A 12,212-nucleotide genomic window follows, 5' to 3' on the forward strand; every position below is an offset into this window, starting at 1 on the left:
ACAAACAAGCATTCTTTCGTTACGCTTAACTTTTGCAATCTCCAAGCTGTGTTGTGCTGAAGCTGACTACAGCACTCTCCCGCGTAAAAATAGCCAATCAGAGCAGTGATTTCAGCTTCGCACATGCGCATAAATGTCTACATTCTCATATGAAGTTCAGAGTAGCACAACGAACCCCCTGAGGCACCAAAGAGCGAAGACTAAACACTCGAGTCGACCTGGTTGGCGAGTTGGTATAGCGCTGGCCTTCTATGCCCAAGGTTGCGGGTTCGATCCAGGGCCAGGTTAATGGCATTTAAGTGTGCTTAAATGCGACAGGCTCATGTCAGTAGATTTACTGGCATGTAAAAGAACTCCTGCAGGACAAAATTCCGGCACATCCGGCGACGCTTATATAACCCCTGCAGTTGCGAGCGTCGTTAAATAAACCATAACATTTAACTAAACACTCGATAATGCGTCATGAACAAAACCACGGGAAATTGTTAAATGACAGATCAGATACTATGGTATTGCAAATACATTATTTGAGCAAAAATTATCATTGTGCTGTAGCACTGTAGCACATAGGGACTGGCCGCCCCTGATGCAGAGACTAAGAGGAAGGCAGAAAATAAGGAAGATTGGGGTTTGCAGTGAAGGACCTGCCCTGTGAGGGCCACTTAATGCTATTTTCTAGACGTGTAAACCCTGCAATACAAGAAGTCCATGCTTTTTCGTAGCTGCTTTATTGTGTTGTAGTACAGGGTTCAAATACAGTATGAGCTTCAGCCTCTGTAGTTCCGCCTTCGCCCGCTGTAGTGTCTCGGCTGCACGCTATATCCGTGTCTCCTCTGGGGCCTGCGTCTGACTCGGTAGGAACTCCTGCCACTCCCGCCTCTGCCTTTCTTGGTGTATTGACCGGGGCTACGCCACTTGTTGGCACTGGCGAGGTAATTGACTGGCTCCAAGGAGCTGGAACTGGAACTGGAGCTATAGCCGGAACTGGAGCTATAGCCGGAACTGGAACTATACCCGGAGCTGGTGCTATAGCCGGAGCTGCCGAAGGAGTAGAGGGACCACGCCCCCGAGCCGGAGTCGACGAGCACGTAGGGCAGCAGCACCTGGACGCTCGTCGCCACCTGTTGGGACGCCCCTGACGTCATCAGCCACGTCAGCAGAGCGTACAGGCAGGCGCCGCGGGACTGGAACGAGGACCACTGCGCCTCTTCCGCGAACTCGGTGAGGACGTCGCTGTGGCGCAGGAAGTCGAGGACCACCTCCATGGCCTCCACCGCATCTGCGTTCATGTTCAAGTCCGTGAAGTCGAACGACGTGAGGACGTCCGCTATGTTGACACCCACACTGTCCACCTGTGGAGACGTCCAGTACCTCATGTACACACTGCTCTCCCAAGAGAAACGCAACACTTCAAATTTTCTGTGTACACTGCCCCGCCTATTTAGTAGAAGGCGTCTGAGTCTAAAGAAAGCAGCAAACGGCACAACGTAGTCTGTTGTGACGAGAATCCAAGCCCCCGCATACCGGCAAGGCATCATGTCACAAACACGTTCACGTGTGAGTATTTCTGACAAAGTAAATATTATTCAACGCCTTGAAAACGGCGGAAATGTTAAGGAAATTGCTGCAGAGTTTAAGATAATATTTATTTATGTATTTCTTCCTCTCTTTATTTATCTAGTTCTTTTTACCTCTTTCTTTAGTTATGTCTTGCTTGCTTGATTTATTTATTTATTTATTTATTTATTTATTTATTTATTTATTTATTTATTTATTTATTTATTTATTTATCTATCTATTTGTTCTTTTCCTTATTTATCTATTTCTTTCTTCGTTTACCTCGTACTTTACTTATCCCTTTATTTGTCTATTTTTTGGTTTATTGATGTATTTCTTTCTTTATTTACCCATTTCTTTAGTTATGTATGTATTTATTTATTTATCTATAATATAGATTATATTATCTTCGTTACTTTATTTATCTATTTCTTTCGTTGTTTACATCTTCCTTTAGTTCTCTATTTATCTTTATTTTTCCCGTTTATTTATTTATATATTTCTTTATTTGCTTTTAATTTAATTATTTACTTATTTCTTCCTTCATTTATTTACGTATTTCTTTCTTGGTTTACCTCTTTCTTTAGTTATGTCTTTATTTATTTATTTATCTATTTATCTATTTCTTTATTTATTTTTATTTATTTCTTCCTTTATTTGCCACCGGGTATATACCCATTTGCAGTGTGAATACATACAGTACATACATACATACATACATACACATACACACACATACATACATACACATACACACATACACATACATACATACATACACACATACATACATACATACACATGCATACACATACATACATACACATACATATACATACATACATATACATACATACACATACATACATACATAGATACACACACATACATACAGTACATATATACATACACATACATACACACATACACATACATACATACACACATGCATACATACATACATACACATATACATACACATACATACATACATACATACATACATACATACATACATACATACATATTCTGCTAGTCTCTTCTCATTGGATAAAAATGTCGACATATTTTTCTTCGACCTCTCTAATAGGGACAGGCTTCTTTACGTGTTCGAAGTTTACGATACTATTTCCGATCAGATGTGGTCGATTTCATGCGACATTACCTGCGTAGGGGGCGGCCCCCCGAACGTGATGATGCCCATGAAGTGGTTGATGGCGTCGTACCAGTCGCTGTTGGCAATCACCTCGGGCTGCTGCAGCGCGTGCTCGAAGATGGCCTGCAGCAGCTGTCCCACGGACTGGTACGAGTCCACCTGGATGGAGTACTCCTGCATGATCTCGTAGACCAGCTGGCTGTTGAGGAACTGCCTCAGCGCCGCGAACTGTTCCGCGTCGGACCACGTCTCCCCGAACACGATGTCGATGGCCACGTCGATGATGGGGCTGAAGGCGGCGGCCCTGGCGCTGGGCGGCGTGTCCAGGCAGTCGGACAGGCTCTGGGACCCCCCGGGCACGTAGCGCGTCACGGACGGCACCGTCATGCCGTCAACCACCTGCTGCACCTCGTGTTCGCTCCACTTCACTATCACCGTCTGCCGTCGCTGGCGGGCCACGGGTTGTAAGTCCTGCAGACAGAGTGTTGTGGTTATAAAACTATTGGGTTGGTGCAAAAGTATTTATTTGACATGAATAAAAGACAAAAATTAATCAGTAATATACAGGGTGTGAGTGAAATAACCGTGCAGATTTCCAGAACAAATACAGGTATCCAACAAACAAAACTCGGTGCGCAGAAACCAGCGGGCGTGACTGTCTCGCGCAGATGACGTATGCTCCCTTTCCCAGCATGCTCCCTGTCTCCAATCACACCACCGACACTGCGCATGCGCACTTATTATCATCTTGTGCTGAACTGAACACGTGCTATTGCTGCAGAGTCAGGGAGTCGCATAGCGTTTTATATTAAATATTAATTAAATTTAAATATTTAAAAATTAAATATGAGGACAGTTCCAGTGAAGATAGATACCGATTGTGACTTAGGAAGAGACGATGTTAACATCTTGTAATGTTATATTCACTTAATTGGTAATTGTTACAGCTGCTCCTTGATAAATTGTTTGTGTTTGTAATTTGAAGTAGTTTGCATGATATGTATTATCAATTTCTGTATATCACAACTGGTTGAATTGTTTATGCCTTATATTTAATTAACATACTTGTTTTGTATTATACATATAGCTCAACTGATGAATGATCGTTTGCGTTTGTAAATTTAATAATCTGATTGGCTATGTATTGTATACTTTTAGTAGAGCCATCGATGTAGCTCAGTCGGCAGACTCGCTGGGCTGCTGATCCGGAGCTGCGTTCGGGCTTGGGTTGGATCCCCCTTTGGCCTTTGGTTTCTTCCGAGGTTTTCCACAGCCGCGGGACTGAAGCCGGATGGTCTATGGCGAGTCCTTGGCATCAACCCCTTTGATTTGATTACCCCCCTTTTATTTGATTACCTGGTTGGGTTTTTACGAGGTTTTCCCCAACCGAAATGCAAATGCCGGTTAATATTTTGGCGAATCCTCGGACCTCACCTCATCTCACTACATCTCGCCAAAATATTGTAAAAAATTGCACAAAATTGTAAAAATTGTAGAAAATTACTAAATTGTAAAACTATAAAAATTTGTAAAAATTGTAATTGTAATGTTGTAAAATTTTGACTTGTTCCACATCTTAAAGCTTCATTGCTCATGTAAGATCTATGGAATAAAATGAATGAATGAACGAATGAAAGAATGAATGAATGAATGAATGAATGAACGAATCAATGAACGAATGAATGAACGAACGAATGAATGAATGAACGAATGAATGAATGAATGAGTGAACGAATGAATGAACGAATGAACGAACGAATGAATGAATGAGTAAATGAATGAACGAATGAATGAATGAACGAATGAACGAACGAATGAACGAATGAATGAATGAATGAACGAATGAACGAATGAATTGAACGAATGAACGAACGAATGAACGAATGAATGAATGAACGAATGAACGAATGAATGAATGAACGAACGAATGAACGAATGAACGAATGAATGAATGAATGAACGAATGAATGAACGAATGAATGAATGAACGAATGAATGAACGAATGAACGAATGAATGAACGAATGAACGAAGGAATGAATGAACGAATGAACGAATGAATGAATGAATGAATGAACGAACGAATGAACGAATGAATGAACGAATGAATGAATGAACGAATGAATGAATGAACGAATGAATGAACGAATGAATGAATGAATGAACGAATGAATGAATGAATGAACGAATGAATGAATGAACGAATGAACGATTGAACGAATGAATGAATGAATGAACGAATGAATGAATGAACGAATGAATGAATGAACGAATGAACGAATGAATGAATGAACGAATGAACGAATGAATGAATGAATGAATGAATGAACGAACGAATGAACGAATGAATGAACGAATGAACGAATGAACGAATGAACGAATGAACGAATGAACGAATGAATGAATGAATGAATGAATGAATGAACGAATGAATGAATGAATGAATGAACGAATGAATGAACGAACGAATGAATGAATGAATGAATGAACGAATGAATGAATGAACGAATGAACGAATGAATGAATGAGTGCACGTGTCCGCAACCGTAGCCGTTATAGCTATACCAGTAGCCGCCTACTGCAAGGGGGGGTAAGAGGGGAATAGCATGCGCGGCGCGACGAGTCTGAGCTGAGTTTTGCTTGTAGGATACCTATAGCTCATGTAATATGTAACAAAATAGTGTAACACCATATTGGTGGAAAGTTCATAGTGTTCTCAGAAAAAAAGTATTTTTTACCAAATGTATAACACCCTCTTATTCGGTAACTATTAAGAGTAGGATCATGATTTTTGTACATATCGATAGAAAATCTAATAAAGAATCATTTATCCCTCTGACGTATTTTAATAGCATGGACGGTTTTCGTGTAAACTTAATTTAAAAAAAAAAACACTAATTTTAAACCACTGATCGATGCGACCAGATTTCAACGTTGTAGCCAGAGAGGGAGGTAGGAGATAGTTCACGTAGGGAGACACACCTGAGTTCGTTGACCTCTTACATCTGTATCACAGTAGAGTGTGTTAGCGGCCGGATTGCTGAAACTTCAAACTTAATTTTCTAACTAACCGTGCATTTAATCACAAAACGTAATTCATTTAAATGTTCCCTATCGTCCCTTTAAATTTTCAGGGTACCTATATAACAATAATGTCGTAATGATTACCTCTAAAACTCTGTAAACAAGTTTCGGTTACACTCTGTATATGGGTGACAATCGACTGCTTTCTCTAACTCATAAAGCTATTTTCAGTGGCGGTTTAATTCGTCTAGCATCATTATCAGTTATATTTTGAGTTTGCACATAGAACATTTCGATCATAAAACATTATTCTACAAGAAATCTTGAAATATCTTCATCTAATCGTCCTCGGTAGCGCAGTTGGTATAGCGCTGGCCTTCTATGCTCGAGGTTGCGGGTTCGATCCCGGCCGAGGTCAATGGCATTTAAGTGTATTTAAATACGACATGCTCAGGTCAGTAGATTTACTAGCACTTTAATGAACTCCTGCGGGACAAAATTCCCTTATTCATCTGTCGTAAAATATCTTGGCTTCTTTTTCGATAATAATCTAAATTGGAATTTTCAAGTTAAAGAAACGATAAAAAAAATCTGTTCCTCCATTCACTGTTTGAGTCGCTTAAGAAACTTCTTGCCCCAGCAACTAAAACTTACCCTAGTGCAAACCCTAGTAATGCCGCATTTCGATTATTGTGACGTTTTGTTAAGTGACCTAAGTTCTGAACTGTCAGTCAAGTTGCAGCGAGCTCAGAATATGTGCGTCATATACGTGTGCAACATCCGACGATATGATCACATATCACCCTCCTTCGCAAGTCTTTCGTGGCTCCGACTTAAAGAACGCAGAACTTTACACTCTTTGTCTTTACTCTTTGGAATTCTGCACACTTCAACACCAAATTACCTTTCGTCTCGTTTCTCTTGTCTATACTCTAACCACGACATAAATACGAGATTACTTATCTGTGGCACGCTAAGTATACCTCTTCATAGAACATCTTGTTATTCATCATCTTTTACAATATCCACCTCGCGACAATGGAATTCCCTGTCACAAAGTAATAGGGGCTGCAAGACAATAAACACTTTAAAAAACAGCTTAAAAGATAACCTTCTTAGCATTTCACTCCAATCATACTGACTTAAACTATCACTGACTACATTGTTACTTCTTTCTTTAGACATTCATCCTGATAGTGCTGTATTTTCAAAATTGTCTCGTAATAATCTTTTTCTATTATCTAATATTATTTGAAATATATTAACATTCTATGTATTTTAGCTTAATTCTGCTGCATAGTTTGTATTTCAATGTTTAATTAATAGTTCATAGTATTTTGTTGTTTAATTCGTAAATAACTCTTGTATACATGTAACTCTCATCCAAATCAAATTGTTGAATTCTTTGTAAGTTCATGCATATGTATATACACTTTTTGCTGGTTGAGTGGAAGAGAAGGCCTTACGGCCTTAACTCTGCCAGCTAAAATAAATTATTATTATTGTTATTATTATTATTATTATTATTATTATTATTATTATTATTATTATTATTATTATTATTAAAATTCCGGCACATCGGCGGCGCTGATATAACCTCTGCAGTTGCGAGCGTCGTTAAATAAACCATAATTTAATAATCTTCATCTAGAAAATGTTTATTAGTAAAGGTCTTCACGTTTATACCACACTCACCTCTGCAGGCAAGCCCCATCCCAATCCAGAAAGCGCCAAAATGACCAAGGTGGTGAGCAACTGTAACTGAGCCATGGTGTGTTTGTGGCGGACAGACGGGTAGCCTCTCTGCTTTTAAACTAGATGCTCAGCTGTTTATCGCTGGGCAATTAGGGAATCTGTCCGTATAATGTCTTAAAATTTTAATGTGTAGGTAATGCAAAAGTTGTACCTTGATTTGCGTAGCCATTTCTTTATTAACCTTGTTATTGAACCGACATCAGCACTTCTTCCACTATTAAAATAATAACTGTGTCACTTTACACAATTAGAAGAACTAATTATGGCAACGATGTGTCCACGAGGCAATAAAATTTAAGAAGTTGCTGTCATTGAAGGTACTGAAATCCTTCGTATTGTTTTGTTTCTTTCGAGGTTGAGATAAAATTGTGGTCCGTGTCACAAATTTACTGCCGGTAGAGAAAAATCCTAGTCACGTTTATTGGTGTCAATCATATTTGGCTTCAATCCAATTAAAACTTTACCAGCAAACTTCCAGCGCCGTAAAGACGTTATTGCATTGTCCACGAATAGTATTTTTAGGTCTCGTTCCTTTAATTTATCGAAGACGTTCAGATAATAATACATGGAAATATTAAAATTCAATTTTAAAAAGATGGGATATACAGGGTGTTTCAGAGGAATAGTAAATATTTTAGGACTAGTAGTATGGACTATTCTGAGTAAAAAAGGTTCATATAAACATTTGTACAGTTTTTAATGGGTGTGGAGTTACAGCTTTTTGAATGTCGCTCATAACAAGTCTTACAAATGGTAAGGTAACTGCGCCAAATAAGGCCAATTACTGTTTTACGAAGAATTGTCAAATATTGTTGATAAAGGGCAGCACCTACCTCACCCGCATGCTCTGCTGAATGTTAAGGCAAATGAACCATTTTCTCGTTGTCAGCTGTAGTGGATGCATAGAGAAAGAAAGCTGTGCGGCCGAACCTGATTGTGTTGGTACTACCGCGCGGGAAGTGCGTTTTTGTTTAAAACTCCTTATAATATATTTCATGAAAATGTAGTGTGTTATGTATGTCATTACAGTATATTGTATCTATTTCCTAGATCTCAAAATAGTTTTATAACATAATTTAAAATAGGATTGTTTTACGTAACAAAATTAAACAAAACGTATGTGGCCTTTGAAGGCTAAGCAATGGCCTTATTAGAACCACACGATTCATTGAATTCTTTACATTAATTATTTGTATTTGTTTCTTTTTGTTTATTTATTTAATTATTAATTAATTTATCTAAGCTGGTACTGTTCTATTTATATGCAGACCGTAATCAGAGATATGATTTTATGTGAAACGTGTCGTAGATGTGCATGGACGTTGTGTTGGGATTACAAAACAACAGAAAGTTGTATATTTTGAGTGCCCAGAATGTGAAAATGTTTGAGTTCTGATATAATTTGAAACGTTTTGTGTTATACGAGGCGCATCCAGAAAGTAAGTTTCCCTATTTAAAAAAAAAAACAGAACACACACTTTCAGGAAAACATTTATTGGCAACAGGTACAGCAATGTTTCAGCTATTTTTCAACATAGCCACCATCAGAATTGAGTCACTTGTCGTATCGTGGGATCAACTTTTGTATCCCTCCGTCGTAGAACTCTGTCGCCTGTGAATGGAACCAGCGTGTGACAGACGTCTTCAGCTCTTCGTCGTTGCCAAAACGCTCACCGGAGGACAGGAATTTCTTGAGGTGCAAGAAAACGTGAAAATCGCTGGGAGCAAGATCAGAACTGTAGGGTGGATGATGAAACAACTCCCAGCCAAATTCCGTCAAAACAGCTGCTGTGCGCCGAGCCGTATGTGGACGAGCATTGTCATGGATGAGCACAACACCTGCAGTAAGCATTCCACGCCTCTTGTTTTGAATGGCACGTCGCAATTTTCGCAGTGTTTCACAGTAATGGTCAGCGTTCACTGTTTCACTTCTTGGAAGGAAGTCAATGAGCAGAATGCCCTTCCTGTCCCAGAACACCGTGCACATCACTTTCCGTACCGACAGCGTCTGTTTGAATTTCGTCCTGACTGGAGATCCACTATGCCGCCAATGCATTGACTGCTGCTTGGTTTCCGGGGTGAAGTGCGAAATCCAAGTCTCATCGCCCGTGACGATCCTGTCGAGGAACTCGTCGCCGTCATCGTGATACCGTTGCAGAAATGTCAGTGCTGCTCCTAAACGTTGCATTTTGTGTTCGGGTGTCAGGTTTTTCGGCACCCACCTGGCACACATTGAACAGCAGGTGCTTAGTGACAATCTCATGCAACAAGGATCGCGATATCTGCGGAAAATGGCTGCTCAGCTCCGTAATCGTGAAGTGACGGTTCTCCATGATGCACTGCCGCACCAGCTCAACACGATCATCATTGATGAGGGACGGTCGCCCTCTGCGCTCTTCATCATGGACACTTTGACGACCTTCGGAAAACTGCCTACACCAGCGACGCACCATCTGCTTACTCATGATGTTTGGCCCATAGACCTGACAGAGCTGCCGATGAATTTCAATTGGCGCAATGCTTTGTGCATTAAAGAACTTTATCACCGACCGAACCTCGCAGGCGGCGGGAGAAGGAATAAGAGCTTCCATTTTGGACCACTGCTGCCACGCTACTGGCACCAGGCGGGACCTGTCCGGCTGGCATATGATTGATACGTCATAGATCTGTTACGCATGCGCAATTGACACGGCTAATTACGTTTACTTTCAAGGGGAAAAAATTGGGAAACTTACTTTCTGGATGCGCCTCGTAAATAGTGTCAAGATCATTTTCTCAGTGACTTAAAGTTTTCTTTATTATATTAAATAAAATACAGTCTGATCCGTTTGGGTATGGATAATATTAATTTATTATTATAAAGCTATTGTGATAGTAGGAAACATTTCTTACTGCTTAAAAATTAAATTATGGTTTATTTAACGACGCTCGCAACTGCAGAGGTTATATCAACGTCGCCGGTGTGCCGGAATTTTGTCCCGCAGGAGTTCTTTTACATGCCAGTAAATCTACTGACATGAGCCTGTCGCATTTAAACACACTTAAATGCCATCGACCTCGGCCGGGTTGCTGGTTATTAATTATGACTAAAAAATGAGAGTTTCCATATATGACAATCAACAATGCATAATCTGAAAGGACAAATGAAAATCGTAAATTATTAAAATGGCTACTACAAATCAATAGCGGGCACAATGTGTTTTTTGGTATGCTAAATTTGAGAGTGTTAAAAGAGTTCAAAGGGAATTTCGACGTGAGTATGGCGTGCGTAATGTACCTAAATACGATTCCATAATGTTGTGGTATCGAACATTTGTAGAAACAGGTTCTGTGTTAAAAAAAACATGCAGGAGGTCGCAGGCGAAACCCAGTACGAGAAGCAACTATCTCTTGACTTGGGCCCCAAACTCCCCAGATATAACCCCTACTAAAATGAAATAAGTCCGAAATGTTGCATGCAGGCAACAAACCAATTACTTTATTATGATTTTTCGTGCGTTAATAAAGTTTTAATTAATATTTTTACAAAACTTGCATTACTGGTCTTAACTGGTTTTACTAGTAATAGGACGATAAATAAATTGTACGTTGATAAGTGAGTGATAGCTATATGACCGGATGTCAATGCTGTCATTCAACATTGTAACCCACTGCAGCCAAATAAATAAATAAATAAATAAATAAATAAATAAATAAATAAATAAATAAATAAATAAATAAATAAATAAATAAATAAATAAGCAAGCAAGCAAGCAAGCAAGCAAGCAAGCAAGCAAGCAAGCAAACAAACAAACAAACAAACAAACAAACAAACAAATAAAAGCAAGCAAGCAAGCAAGCAAGCAAGCAAGCAAGCAAGCAAGCAAGCAAGCAAGCAAGCAAGCAAGCAAGCAAGCAAGCAAACAAACAAACAAACAAACAAACAAATAAATAAGCAAGCAAGCAAGCAAGCAAGCAAGCAAGCAAGCAAGCAAGCAAGCAAGCAAGCAAGCAAGCAAGCAAGCAAGCAAGCAAGCAAGCAAGCAAGCAAGCAAGCAAACAAACAAACAAACAAACAAACAAACAAACAAACAAATAAATAAGCAAGCAAGCAAGCAAGCAAGCAAGCAAGCAAGCAAGCAAGCAAGCAAGCAAGCAAATAAATAAGCAAGCAAGCAAGCAAGCAAGCAAGCAAGCAAGCAAGCAAGCAAGCAAGCAAACAAACAAACAAACAAACAAATAAGCAAGCAAGCAAGCAAGCAAGCAAGCAAGCAAGCAAGCAAGCAAGCAAGCAAGCAAGCAAGCAAGCAAACAAACAAACAAACAAACAAACAAACAAATAAGCAAGCAAGCAAGCAAGCAAGCAAGCAAGCAAACAAACAAACAAACAAACAAACAAATAAGCAAGCAAGCAAGCAAGCAAGCAAGCAAGCAAGCAAGCAAGCAAGCAAGCAAGCAAGCAAACAAAGAAACAAACAAACAAACAAATAAATAAGCAAGCAAGCAAGCAAGCAAGCAAGCAAGCAAGCAAGCAAGCAAGCAAGCAAGCAAGCAAGCAAGCAAGCAAGCAAACAAACAAACAAACAAACAAATAAGCAAGCAAGCAAGCAAGCAAGCAAGCAAGCAAGCAAGCAAGCAAGCAAACAAACAAACAAACAAACAAACAAACAAACAAATAAGCAAGCAAGCAAGCAAGCAAGCAAGCAAGCAAGCAAGCAAATAAATAAATAAATAAATAAATA

General features: G+C 39.4%; 1 protein-coding gene across 1 annotated transcript; it reads right to left on the reverse strand.

Annotated features, from left to right (window-relative positions):
- Positions 1–711: 711 nt before the first annotated feature.
- On the reverse strand, positions 712–7,558 carry LOC138700909 (uncharacterized). The gene is made up of 3 exons (XM_069827328.1): positions 7,432–7,558; positions 2,723–3,184; positions 712–1,352 (listed from the first exon to the last, which is right to left on the reverse strand). The coding sequence occupies exons 1-3, from the start codon at positions 7,504–7,506 to the stop codon at positions 768–770; spliced, it is 1,122 nt and encodes a 373-aa protein (XP_069683429.1). The 5' UTR covers positions 7,507–7,558; the 3' UTR covers positions 712–767.
- Positions 7,559–12,212: the final 4,654 nt, after the last annotated feature.

This window comes from Periplaneta americana, chromosome 6 (assembly GCF_040183065.1).
Source record: "Periplaneta americana isolate PAMFEO1 chromosome 6, P.americana_PAMFEO1_priV1, whole genome shotgun sequence".
Lineage (NCBI taxonomy): Eukaryota > Metazoa > Arthropoda > Insecta > Blattodea > Blattidae > Periplaneta > Periplaneta americana.